At 31.9% G+C, this 15423-nt stretch overlaps 2 protein-coding genes across 2 annotated transcripts in view; both read right to left on the bottom strand.

Annotated features, from left to right (window-relative positions):
• The window catches only part of LOC143912453 (kelch-like protein 7), a 261782-nt gene extending 258809 nt beyond the window's left edge, over window positions 1-2973 (bottom strand). Inside the window, exon 1 of the mRNA XM_077431743.1 lies at window positions 2549-2973. The gene's annotated coding sequence lies outside the window, so the exon portion shown is untranslated. The remainder of the gene's footprint in view (window positions 1-2548) is intronic.
• Window positions 2974-6353: 3380 nt separating this feature from the next.
• Window positions 6354-15423, bottom strand: part of LOC143911942 (uncharacterized) — a 34349-nt gene continuing 25279 nt past the window's right edge. The window contains exon 3 of the mRNA XM_077431041.1: window positions 6354-7541. Within this exon, the coding sequence (XP_077287167.1) occupies window positions 6447-7541 (1095 nt within the window). The 3' untranslated portion in view covers window positions 6354-6446. The remainder of the gene's footprint in view (window positions 7542-15423) is intronic.

The following is a 15423-nucleotide window of genomic DNA, read 5'->3' as shown; positions in this document are numbered from 1 at the left end:
TTTTAATACTCCGATATGAACAGCTGTTGGGCTATGTAACCATATATGTACATACATACATATATAGCTGATCAGACGGACATCAACGTACATATTTAATGTGACTTTGGGTTAGTTTAGCAGATCTATCCAAAATATTCGTTTTCCTTAATATTATGTTTTTACTATTATTTTGTCTGTTGCTATATATGTATGTCATATGATCAACACCATATTATTGTTTTTATTAATTTGATGTATTTATACTGTTTTCTGTTATTATTTATATTATATATGTATATGATGTACTGAAATGGGTTTTTGTACCTGTACAAAATAAAATTAAATATTCTAAGCTTAAGACACAGTGTTTAAACACATTAAGTGAATCCACTTACATACGTTCCAAATATTGTTTAAAAATTATTAGGCATCGCTTATTCTTTATCGTGTTGATAAAACTAATTATCCAAGCTGTTTCATATTTAATCTAATATTATTTTATCAAAAATAAATAAATATTTCCACGAACTGTTTTAATCATTTTGATATTAAAGCCAGACTTAACGAACTAATCATATATTTATGTATGTATTTACTCACAATGAGTCGTAAACACATACACTATGTTTTTAATAAAATTCCCAAACTTCATACAACAAAAAAAGTACTATTGAATCGATTTAGTTTCAAACTTCCATTCATAGATATCATACCAGCATATATTTATTCAAAATATCGATAAATAAATTTAAATATATAATAATATTCAGAAAAGATTTCAAATCCCCAGATATTGAAATTGACTGGTTTTTTCGAGTAGCATACATATGTATTTCTCAAATTGAACCTTTCATTCAAATGAATAACCGTACGCGAACTTTTGGCTGAATGGACACTTGGTTGATGGACTTTAGACCGGTGGACTTTAAACCATGTGGCCAAACAGACATTAGGCTGACGAACATTTGGCCAATTAGATACTTGGCCGATTGTATATTAAAATGACTAAAAACTCACTGAAAATAAATTAGCCAGCAGCATAGCTCGGTCGTTAAGTTTCTGCTTAGCGTCAAGAAGGTGCCGGGTTCAATCCCTGAATGAAAATGAATTTTTCAGAGTATGCTGTTGGTCAGACCTGGATTTGTGACTCCATGTTGATCGTTTCCTATCAGAGTTTGCCAATTTTCTCTGATTTCATTGTTGAAACGGTTCCCGGAAAAAAAAATGGCTAAAAATCCTTCCTACCTACTATGTCACCACTATTTGAAGTTTGATTGATGTACAATAAAATTTATGGACAATTCATAGATGTCTCGTTAATTTGCGAGTTTTTCAGTGTCTCGAAATTCAACGACTTGTAATAAAAATGCTGCATTTGTATTTGTAATTGACCAGGAAGGTGCATTGGGATTTACCTGTATGGCTTTTTTGGTATATATGTAAATATGTACCATTCAGAAATCCCCTCGACCTCATTAAAATTTGATATTTTTGATAAATTTAAACAATTAACAATCTCATTCGGCCAAGTTTCTGTTCGGTCAAATGTCCGTCGGCCTAATGTCCATTCGGCTAAGCATCCGTCGGCCAAGTGACCATTCGGCCAATAGTCTATCAACCTGAATAGCACAATGATCTATAAACTTATCTTATTTATTATTTATCTGGTAGTCTGCGCTCATCATTGTTTTCATGATTGATTGTGATTTATGAGTGAAATTTTGATTAACTCTCTTCCATTTGGGCCTTACAGGGATGTTTTGTATTTGTAGTTGTTTCTTACATATTTATTGAAACTGGCTGTAGGTGCAAGGCATTCCTTATGCTATATTTTATTTGATATTTTTACTTTATCTGTTATTATAAATGCTATTTTTATGTATGTATGGATGTATTTATGTTTATGTTTAATTGTTATTTTGTTTTTTTTCTTTTTTGTGTTATATTTTTTGACCATTGTGGCGCTTTAGGAATTCCTGTTATGCCACAATGGTCTGTTTAAAATAAATAAATAAATAAACTACAGTAAATGAAGAATGATCTGATTCATACAGTCATAAAGAATGATCTGATTCATACAGCCGAAAACAAATTTTTAATTTGTTTATTACCTTTACGAAAAATACGCGGACTCTCATATATGTATGTAGTTTTCGGGAAATTCGAACGGTCCATAATGACTTAAGTTTCCCGTAGATTTCAATCTCTATATTGTATTAACAACACTGTACATACATATGTACATATTTAAATTATTTACTTGAAAAAGTTAAATTTTAATATGTAAAAAAGTGTAAAAATGAATGATTTTGGTCGAAAAATGAAATATTATACTATCAAATCGAAGTATAGCCAATAAAATTGCTTTAATTGATACATATGTATGTATGTATGTATGTATAAAAATAAATAAATTATGCTTACAGATAAATTTTCGCCGATTGTTAAACTATGTATATCTCCTACCGTAACTGCAGGCTAAAAATTTCAATATAATATTTAAAATTAACATACAGGTATTATAAAATAAAGTTGCACAGCAATATAAAACAATATGAAAATTCACCAGCTATATGAAGTCTCCATATCAATAGTTTAAGCGCCTTTGCCAATCATCTTCTTGAATATACGCATAAAAAGACAATTTAACACACAATATATATTTATTTTTCATACTACATACTAAGAAGCATTTAATTATTTTTTTAATTTAAATTCACTTCATTCAAAAACAAATGAATTTATTTTTTCACACGCGAAGGAAAACTTCAACACAACTAAATAATTAAAAATTTTATGAAAAACGCGCACTGACATCACTTTGTATCACAATGAAACTGATATTAAATAGTAATTGGTGCGAATGATGATTGATCTGGACAAAATTACGATATCATTATATTGATTGATATGTTTAATTATTAAATAATTCGTTAAATATTGGCGTATGATTTTTTTTCTAGTGTAAAGCACAACCGTTACTCGAAGACTGAAATTAAATCATAAAAAAACAAGTGAATTACAATTTTTTTATTTCAATTGTACGTTTAAATGTCATTAATTTCTTTTGATTATATTTAACAACAACATTATTTGGTGATCTAATACTAATAATTCTGTTAGATAACAATAAAATCGTTTATTTTATCGAGGTAAGCCAGTTATCAATAGAATTTTTGTTATTAATCCACAAGAATAATCGAAATATGATTTTTCTTAGTGGAATTTTATTTAATTCTCATATAAAGATAATTTAATATATTATCCCTATTAATTCAATTCGTGTAAATACGAGTAAACACTAGTACGAGCTTTTTTCTCGCAATTTTACCGATTTAAAGTTCAGCGCATTTCCAATTAACCCTTTAAAACGAAAACAAAAAATAATGTGATCAGAACACTATCTTTATAAACATGTTTCAATAGAAAATACTCAATATAAAATAGTAATAACAGTGGGAAAAAATCCCAAGTGAAAATACGTACTTTTGACTTTTGATTTGAACTGGATGACTACTTAGAGAGATTTGAAAGCTGAAAAGTACTACAAATGGAAGATAAAATACCCGACTATAGATTTCAATATTCATTTTGAACAGGAAATTGACAAATTTTGAGACATCGACCGAACAACATCAAGATATAGAAAAATCGCGCGATTTATAAAACACATATATCTCCGAATCTCGAGCTAATCAACATTTTTTATTACTAGATTCGTGTTCACTGGGCATAATTGTATAAAAAAAGTTATATCTCGTCTCTGAACCAAAAAAAAAGTCGTCATTTGTCGAACAGTGTAATTATTAAGTCAAAAAATGTAGTACGTTTTAGTTTCGGATACCGGTAAACATCAATGAATTTTTTTGATTTAATCAACTATACTATTTTGATAATTTGCATAGTTTGAGGCAAAATAAAAATATCATCTTTAATAACCATACTCACACACTTGTGAAGATTCTCCGCGATTGCAACAAAATGTCTATATATGTATGTACATATATACCCTTCAGGTATAAACACAGATTACCTAAACACAATCTGCTTTAGGTCATCGAATTTAGAGAGTCTTTAATTAATATTATGTATTAGATGTATTATGGCCATTTATAAGAATTTTAAATAGGTTTTTGAGCTCTTTTTCCTATTATGCCGTACATTACCATTAGAATAATATAATACTATGATTACTAACAAAATTAAATTAAAATTGTAAAATAGAAATAGATCAGTAGATCACTAGCTATTAAAATGGATATAAAATGTATTGTGAACACACATAATTTAGTAATAATAAAAAGCATTTAAAAATTTTCAGTACTTCTCTATTTAATCTGACTTACATACATAGTTGTTTCTTCCTTTGCTTGATAATCAGATTCATCTCTTCCTGGATACCAAATTCGTTTAACATTAAAGCATTAAAAAGTGTTTGAAGTTGAATGAATGTAAAATAAAATCAACCTAAAGTGATTGTAAGATAAAATGAACACAACAAGATTGGAACGGACCTTTATCATGTTATTTCATTTCGTGAGCATATTTTATAGTACCTATAAATCATTTAGCAGTACAAATGTACATGGAACGATTGAAATCGAGTTTCCATTAAAAAAATAAGTGAAATATTTATTGTAGATACTGTAATGAAAATTTTTAAATGATTATGATTTAAAATGGGTACGTTTCAATAATTATATTTTTAATATAGATTTTTATCGGTACTCTCATCAAATTTGCATGTTTTGTATCCATTTCAAATGATCGTATACGCTGTCATAATTATTCGAGTCGTTCCCAGCACTAAAATAAACATTGCTTCTCAAACTTTATTACTTCGAAACTTTCCTCGTACACTGTAATTATTATCAAAACGAATTTCATGCAATGCATGAAAACTTTTTGCGAAAGTTTTACTACTAGTAATGAATGCTGTTTGTATCTGCAACAAAATACAATATGTATATACATTTACATATTTTTAATCCATTTGCTACGTAGAATTTATATACGTATGTATGTGTTATAAATCAATTCACTCTAGAAATTTTCTCATTCAATTTAATATGTATGTAGATGTGTATGGGATATGGATAATTCAATATCGTAATGGAATTTTATGTTTATAGTTGAAAATGGCATATTCAACTATAAACATAAAATATAATGGAAACTCGGTATATTATGTACACGAGCAATTGTATAAGTACACGCGTTTGGAATTTCCGCGTGCATAATTCAAATTTAATTTTCTCTCGTCTGAAATAAAAACATTATACATATATAATACTTACCGCGAAAATAATTATCTTTTAAAATTCCCGCCGGAAAACGTATCTTGTATAATGGATAATAAAACAGACATATAATACTTTGTCAACTTGTATTTTAATTCAACATATTAACCTAACACCCCAATTGATATTTAATTATTTTTTAATACAACATTTATACAAAACGATTTTTCAATATAATAATAAATACTTTAATGAACATTTTTTTTACAATTCCTATTATTTACATCGACATAATTATTTTACAATTGTGTCCTTCGTTTTCTTTTTTTTCGCATAAAAAAAACAAACAAAATGTAGCATATAAATATTCATGATTTTAATGAAAAATTACACACACATAAAATATTCATCAAAGCGAGATTTATAGGATTGGTAGGTATGTATATGTATAATATTAGACATTGCTCTAAATGCATTTTTAATTATTAAATAATTTATCTTTTTTTTTTTTCATAATCTGACATATTGAAATACGAATTCTGACTAACATCAAATAAATTAAATTAAATTATTATACATCGATAAATCAATTTGATTATTAGCTTATTACTAAACAGCAGATATTTTATACAAATTCCAACATAATAATAGACAACATTTATGTAACGTAACAAATATCGGTATTTGCCAAAATTTAAATAAATATTATGATTTTTCACTGTGATAATACGACTACTCTTCCACATACATACATATATGTATATATATTTTTTTTTTGATAAACAATTCATATATTATTTTAATTGATAATGAAAAAAGATATGTATTGTTATACAATATTTTAAAAAATATGTAACTTTAATTAAACATAAAATATTCGTTTACAATGAAATTATCAAACATAAACAATTTATTAAAAACATAAAACAGCATCATCAGTATATTTTTCGTATACAAGATTATTTACAAATACCGACAGTCTTCTTTTCCACACAATATTTTATTATTATTATTATTATTATTATACATAAAAATTTACTATTTTTAAATTTTACATAGGTAACACATTGATTAAATGATTTATTTAAAATTGGCACATATTGATATTGACGATTGATTTTTTTTTTATTTAAAAAAAAGCTTTAAATACACCATTTGCGATATTTTTCAAAAAAACATGAAACATTAGATGAATGAGACTTTAGGCCGACTTTAATGTTCTTGTCACAAGCGTCTCAGTAAAATTGAAAAAAAAGCACTGTATATAACCAACAGGTGCACGAATATACATCTCACTATGGCTGCTGCATTCGAGACGCCATTTTTAGACGAGTCCAAATTACCTTTGGTCACGTGCTCGTGACACCTGCCAATTTCATCAATATTGACGTCAGCCAAAGCATGGCCGTGCACCTCTAAAGGTGATATGCAAAAATTAGTAGTCAAGAAATCACCCGTCGATGCATTTCCCAAAGGTCCTTCAATCAACGAATGCACTCTGCAGTCGCAGGGAAAATGATTCCCTTTGACACTCAACACATCAACACCTTCAATGGTGACCACTCCAGGACCTGGCACTTCCAGCAAATGATTCCCGTGTAACCTCAACACGCGCACACTATTATTATACCCGATATTCAACTCTTGAACAGCGTCTATTTTATTGTTCAATATATTCAAATTTTCCACGTAAGACAACCCATCAAAAGCCGCTATCCTGATAATCCCAAGATCAGACTCCTGCAGCGACAGGATATGAACGTGGGACATCCCTCTAAAGGTGTACGGCCTCAGAGAAGGCAAGTCCATGAAAGCAAGCTTAATAGAACCGACCATGTCCAAACCGGAGAAAGCGTCCGGTTCTATCGACCTGATTCCAGAGGGGAAGCCGAGATGCTCCACGTTCGTCAAACCTGAGAATGCGTTCGTCATGATCTTCTGGATTGGATTATTGTTGAGCATAATGGCTTTGAGATAGTTGGTGCCAGCGAAAGCATACCCTTCGATCTGGACTATCTTGTTGTGGCCGAGAAATATCGACGATAGGTTTTGAAGACCGGCAAAAGCGAACTGGTTGACTGTTGTCAGTGGTGTGTGCTGGATGGAGAGCTCCTTGAGTCTTGGTAGACCGCGGAATGCAAAGGGTTTGATTGTCGATATGTTGTTGCCGTCTAGGGATATCTTCCTGAGCAGCTTCAGGCCATTGAAAGCATCACTTCTGATGGTGTGGAAGTTGTTCCTGGTCAGCGACAAGTGCTCCACAGTTGTGGGCAGCGAGCGCAATGGTATCTCGATCAGACCACCAGTGTTGCATAAAACCTACAAAATGAGCATGTATTCAGTACAAAGACATAAAATCATTAAATAATTAACTGAAATCTTAGTTTTAAAAACATATCTTGGCCGTATTTGGACATTTTGCTATGGTTCAATAACATACTAGCGGCGTGGACTAGTGGTTAGCATATTATATTTTTGAGCAAAGTGATCACGGTTTCGAGTCCTACTAAAGATAAACAGTAGAATCAACCCAGTTCAGTACAGAGTTACCAGCAAGATAAGGAAATGTACGATTGGGGATAGATCTAGATCTGGCGTAATATATTACAATACACTTGGAGACATTAAGAGGCAAAAGGTTGGTTGACAACCAAGCATGAAGAGCATTTATGCCAATCCTCTTATAAAATTTCACAAGAGCACTCAGAATCTATACTCAAATAAAGCTTTAATAACATATAACCAGCGGCGTGGATTAATATTATGCATATAATGCTTTAGAGTAGAATAGTCACGGGTTCAAGTCCTACTAGAGTCCCGCTGCAGGCCAGACCTTGGTTTGTGACTCCAGGTAGATCGTTTCTCATCAGAGTTTGCCAATTTTTGTGATTTTCATTGAAGCGGTTCCTGTAAAATTGTCATCCCTTCCCTATGACCCGGGCCACACCGAGTGACTTGTGAGCGACTTGCGAGCGACTTGGTTGAAGGCAACCAGACTTCTTGGTCGCTCACATTTACATGCATTCTTTCTTGTGGCGCGACTAGTCGGCCGACAATTTGCTCGGTATGGTCCGGGCCTATCTCTCTTGCTTATCTCAAGATATTCAGCGTCTTGAGGTTCGCCAATTTGATTATAAAAATGCGGCAAATATTCCTCCATAGATGTCACTGTGGATGCTTATATGAATTCGCATTTGTATAAATGCTCATGTATATTGATTGTATTGTATTTGTATAAGTACACTCGTCGCTTTGAAGCGATCTGTAAAGACGAGAGTACATGTTCGATGAAATAAATATAGTATGCCTTCTAGTACTGTGCAAACGATTACTTTGAAGAACTGCATATATGATTATTTTCGATAAGATTACCCACACGAGTATTATTCAGACAGATATTGCCACTTTTACCACTGATTAAGTTTTAAGTCTGTGAGTTGCAAAGGGGCGGTAGAAAGTCGCGTTTGGATTGCTGGCTGTCATCGCTTCGATCTGACACAAGATTCCGATCTAAATTTTAATGAGTTCGTTAATGATTAAACTGCTCTAGTTTCATGTTGGAGACACTAGCTTACTTCAATGTTAACTATCCCCCCGTATTTCGGTAAAATATCAAAGCGATTTAAAGAGTGGAAATGGGACCAATTTTCAACGGGCAGAAATTTCACTGAACCAACAAAGGGAAGCTAATAAACAGCTTTCAAAAATAAAACCAATTTGCAAAAAACATGATAAAAACTATGGAAAAACACAGGCAATTCTCGTGTGGGTAATCCACTTGTGGGGAATAATCCATTCATCAACATCTCACAGTACCCTAACTTAGACCATAGACTTGTTTTGGAAAGATTAACGCCCAGCGAAACCTAGAAATAGCCGGCTTTATCGGAAAATACCAATTAATAATTATTACTGAATACAGTTTATAATTTTTCATCATTGGCACAAACTTTATAAATATCCTAAACCAAATTGATATTGAAACCAATTATTGTGAAACTATAAGTAACTATTCCAGTAATTTGTATTCGCTTTTATATGATTGATTTAAATACATAAAAAACATGAATATTAAAAAAAAAAATCATACTTTCAGACGTTTTATTTGCTGCTTTATAATTCTTTAATAACTCTCCAAAATATGTACTTTTCCAATTTACTTTCATTTATGACATCTTGATATCTTTGTAACTTTAACTTTGAGTTGAGAAACATATTTTCACCTCACTATTATTAATAACATAACATTAATTAACCTTGAGCGTAAGACGAAATTAATATTTTGCTTCAACAACAAAGTTCTGCACAGATGATCCTCGCGGGATTTCACGACGAACTATATTAAAAAATTAATTATGAAAACACGCTTTTTTATTCACGTAAAATTTTTCTTCTTAAAGTAAAACATTCTCATGAGAACGCACAATTTAATCGAACCTAATTTCATTTTTATTCCTTCGAGACCTTATAAATGTAAACTTATTTCATATTAGTCGAATAATATGTATGTATGTACATACGCGAGTTAGACACGTTTCCCATCTAATATTCGATCAACGTCTCAATGCGAAAACTTTCATACGAAAATACCCCCCCCACGAACAAAACCTAATATTGTGGGAAAGAAAATTACAAGGCACTCGTAAAAATTGTCAATATGACAACGAAAATATTTAACTTGACGTTATATATAATATAATATATTAATAATTTTCAGTGATTAAATATTATGAGTTAAGTTTCAGTTTCAACCACAGCATACCAAACTATCTATTTAAAATAACATTTGAATTGTAAGGGTAGTCAAGATTGCAATTTTTAAATTTCACCAAAATATTTATGTAATTTTAAATTTCAAATACTCAAGAAATTACTTAATAAATTTTACAATTACGAAATATAAACATGCGCCGCATCTGAATTCTTTTTCTGAATATTCTTATATACACAATTACATATATATTTATTTATTATTTTGCCATATTTACATATTATTACATTATATAATTTATATTACAATTAATTTATTTTTAGTGGTTTTACCCAGCTCCGCTCGGTATTTATAATATAAACCGCTTAAACATGTCATTCATTTCTTTTTTTATTAAATTTATTTGAATCGAAAAAAAAATTTAATGACAGCCAATCAGAAATTACACACTCAACGAATAGTTTTTTGTATATATAAAGGAACCGAAGCTGAAAAAATAATCCTGATCCGGAACTGAAAAAGGAATCAGGATCCGGAACTCAAACAGGAATCCGGATCCGGAACTGAGTAAGGTATCGGAATCCGGAACTGAAAAAGGAATCCGAAACAGGAAATGAAAAAAGAATCCAGAACTGAAATATAATAAAGAACCTGGAACAGGAAATTGAAAAGGAATCCGGGTGAGGTCCTAGAGCCTCCTCTCCCCCGTAAGGCTGAGCTTATAACATCTGCTTTTTTCTTCAATATCCATCCCCTTAGACCCCTCAAATGCTCACAGATTATCCAATTTGGAAACTTTGGTTTAGTAAGCGATTAGCGTGTTCGCGAACTATACCTGCAAAGCACGCATCATCATAAAATTAAAACTATCATATTATATTCGTGTCGACGTATTTCCGCATAGAATTATAATTATTGTGATCATTCGCAGGCTATATTCGAAATGGCCGACATCGCGTGTATTGAAATCGCAGTTTCAATTAATTAAACGCTAATCTAACACTATCGTTTTATTGAATTTTCGCCGCGTGGCGGCTTCGCATTATCGAGATCCGGCTTTTATCATTTTATATTAAACTTTATCTAAAATTGTGAAATTGAATCATAAATCAGCCAGATAGGTATTCTATATTATACGGCCATTGAAGCACCGTCGTTTTAAAGACTGATTGCTTACCAATAAGTGCCTGGAATTCTGAGAACCACGTTCAATATTTAGTGTAGTAATATATTTCAAATATGTATTAGGTATATACTCGAAGTTGTGTTTGTTTTTCGAATTAATTCCACTGAAATCGCTGTGAGAATTTTTTTAATGAAATAATATACATATATAAAAACGGACGCGATGTAAGTATGTTTGTGGGTATGTGGCGGATACGTCGACCAGTATGAAGATTCCGAAAAAACAAATTTTAGAATTCTAGGAGTATACATATGTTGTGACTAGAGATATTTAATAAAATAAATACACGCGAACGAGGTGCACAACCAATCAGCGTGATGTGGTCAAACGTTTGACCAATTAGAGCAACGACGATACATTCTGAGCAATGCGTTCATTTTAAGCATCCGCTATTGGGATGTGGCGTGATGACCGATCGTGTGGAGGAAACGCGAGGAAGCAGGGTAATGGGAAAGCGGGATATCGGGGAAGTGGGGTAGCGGAGAAGTGGGGTAGCGGAGAAGGGGGGTAGGGGGAAGTGAGGACCTGAGCGTCTGACATGTGCTCCTGATATTGAGCACCTGACTTGGAACAGGTGACGTCAGAGTCAGATGCGCTGCGTGGGAGCGTACACATATACACGCATCCACGAAGACATACACACATTCATTCATCATTTCAAACGGGTGAACAGGTTGAATAGGCGAGCGTGTAATGCGCGCACTCAGCATTTTACTATTAATACGTGGGCGTACCAATAAATCACTTAACATTATATTTATATATAACACACAACTTTATTTTAATTCGTGTATCAATTCCTTTCGAAACCACCCGTTGAAATCAACGGGAACAAAACTAGTAGAATATAATGAGGAAATGACATGTATCGTACCAAAAAATGCAAAAAGAATGAATACATGTTTGTTTACTTACAGATTTACAACTGATTTTTAAATTATGTGCTTAAATAGACTGTATATCAAAGCAAATGTAGCTTACATAATTTATTTTAATTGTGTGTCACATTTACATATAAGGTAATTCTCGGATTTAAAGCAACTAATACATATGTACACACGTATGTACATGTTTCTATAATAATAATTGTTTCGCTAATCACCTTAATTATACATAGAATATTTGTATTCATTATTTGTGTACATATTTATACGGACAGTGTGAATTCTACAGTTACATTAATTTCAGTCGTACATATTTATTTATTAATTAAAATAGTATATTTTTTATTATTGTATATTTGATATTTTAATGAGACTTGTCTTTTCAATTTTAGATCTTGGTTTAAGTTCAAATTTAGTGACAATCCAACTGCGCCGCCTATAACTTATTTCATTCCCTTTCAATTTTTTCATCTAGGCATTCAAGGAATGTGATATTTCAGTCAATACTATATTAGCCAGCAGCGTGACCGGTGCTTGCTTGGTGTTAAGCACCGAGAGGTAACCGGGTTCAATCTCTTGAGCTGACCTCGATTGAAAATAATTAATTCTGAATATAATCTTAAATGCTGCTGGTCAGACTTGGATATTTGTGGCTCCAGGTCGATCGTTTCCTATCAGAGTTTGCCAAAGTATCTGATTTTATTTTTGAAGCGGTTCCTCCATCAAATTGGCAGAATCCATCCTACCCACCATTGCACCACTATTTGAATATAATTTCAAAAAAATATTATTTTAAACATACATATGTAGATGTCTCGCTTATTTTCTTAAATATGTATATAGTATTTTTATTATGCCTATACATATATCTGGTCACAATGATGCGCTAGAGTATTCTATAATATTACTGTGGCTAATATGTAATTTTTTTTTTTTTTTTAAGTAAATCATGCACACTCGCTTAAAAGATTGCTCCAAAGCAACAAGTGCGCTAAACAGATTAAGACTCAAGAAATTATATACACATATGTATATTAAATACACAATTATTACATACATCGAAACAATACCTGACATCTATGGACAGACATTACAAACATCGTATACAATACGATCAATAACATTTTTCATGTAACAATACGATTTTTTTTTATATTCAATAAACATCCACAGAGACATCTATGGAGAGGAATCTGGCGAAACCTGAAATATAACAATAACTCAAGGTTTGCAATAGAAAATTGGAGAAGAAAAGTCAATTTTACAGGAACCGTTTCAATGAAAATAAGAAAAATTGGCAAATTCTGATAAGAAACGATCGACCTCGACAAACCAAGGTCTGGCCAACAACGAGACTCTAGTTGGAATCGAACCCGTGACACCCTCCACGAAAGAATACAACACTCACCACTAAACCACGCTCCTGGTCTAGTGGTGAGTGTTGAATAAATAAATAAATATTTATGTTTATTTTGATTTTTAATGTTTTATTTTCTTATTATTAAATATTTTTTTTGTTTAGCCATAGTAACGACTTGGAACTATTCTATAATGTCACAAAGACAAAATTTTAAAATTAATAAATAAATAATCTATGTATACTTATACCATTTCTAATATATATTTGAGTATAGTGATTATTCATTTGTTTGCTATTTATTTAGTGTGACTAATTGAAAAAAAATTGCAATTACTCGATGGGCAAAAAATCATATTTTATTAATCGTTATTCAATGAATACTATTCTGTGAAGAATTGCAGTACTAAATTTATAATAAAATTACAAATTTTCTCTTATTCGCAAGGGGATCGAAGGAGTTGTGGCTGCCTATTTCTGTTTCCGGTCGACTGACAGCGACGCCTAAATTATAAATGAAAGAATCGCCCTAATGGAATTATTATTGCCGTATTTATTATACATCAACCCAAAGGTTAATTGAAACAGACGCGAGTGGACGAAAAATCGACATACTTTTCACAATATATTCAGTATTAAATATTACGTACATATCTTCTACACGCTCTGCTACCAGATCGTCAGATATTTGACAGCTTAAATCCGTAAAAATAATTTTTTGTTCAACTACATATATAGGCTTAGTTCTATGCTATATTTTATTTACATAAAAATTTAAAAAATAATTATTTATTTTATTTTATGTTTTATTACATTTTATTACAGTAAAGCCTTACAGATAAACCCTAATGCACCTTCCTGACCAATTACAAACAATACAGCATTTTTATTATACAAGTCGCTGAATTACGAGTCACTGAAAAACTCGCAAATTAGCGAGACATCTATACGTTATACATAATTTTTATTGTACATTAATCATACTCAAATAGTGGTGACATAGTAGGTAGGAAGGATTTTAGCCAATTTTTAATCGGGAACCGTTTCAACAATGAAATTAGAGAAAACTGGCAAACTCTGATAAGAAATGATCGACCAGGAGTCACAAATATCCAGGTCTGACCAACAGCACTACAGATATACTCAGAAAAATTATTTTCAACCAGTCAGCTCTTGGGATCGAACCCGGCGCCTCTCGGCGTTAACAGAAGCTTAACGATCGAGCTGTGCTGCTGGCATATAATAAAACAAACAGCGCTTGTCGATGTGTGTATGTGCCAGACCGTGGACACACAGCCAATCAGTCAAGTGGTCGAGGAGACGCATGAAAGTGGGGGGAGGGGGTGTGGATCGTCATGTGACGTCAGGCCGAGCGACGACAGGCATGTACGACGTCAGGCCGAGTGATGAATGACACACATACACATTAATTCATCATTTAGAACGAGTGAACGGCGCATTAAGAGGGCTGGACACCAGCCCTCTTAATACGTGCGTGCGCCTATAAATTACTTTACGCTATATTATATATATATATATATATATATATATATATATATATATATATATATATATATATATATATATATATATATATATATATATATATATATATATATATATATATATATATATATATATATATAACATATTACTTTACTTAATTCGTGTATCAATTCCTTTCCGAAGCTGCCCGTTGAAATCAACGGGCATAACACTAGTACCATACATACCAGGAGTATATGTAATTATGCATAGGGATGTGGCGTGACGACCGAGAAGACAAGGGGACACGGGGAATCGGGGTAGTGGATACGTGGGGTGGTGTGGAGTATCTGACATGTGCTCCTGATATTGAGAACTTGCGTTCAAACGGGTGAGGTCAGTGTCACATGCACTGCGTGGGAGCGTACACACATAAACACATCCACGAAGACACACACACACACACACATTCATTCATCATTTCGACGTGGTTAGCGTTTAATGAGCGCTTCACTTTTTACGATTAATACGAGCCCGCACATATAAATTACCTTACACTATATTTATATATGACTTTA

Source organism: Arctopsyche grandis, chromosome 5, assembly GCF_051622035.1.
Source record: "Arctopsyche grandis isolate Sample6627 chromosome 5, ASM5162203v2, whole genome shotgun sequence".
NCBI lineage: Eukaryota > Metazoa > Arthropoda > Insecta > Trichoptera > Hydropsychidae > Arctopsyche > Arctopsyche grandis.
The sequence above is the reverse complement of the archived record's forward strand: the minus strand, read 5'-3'. Positions and strand labels throughout refer to the sequence as shown.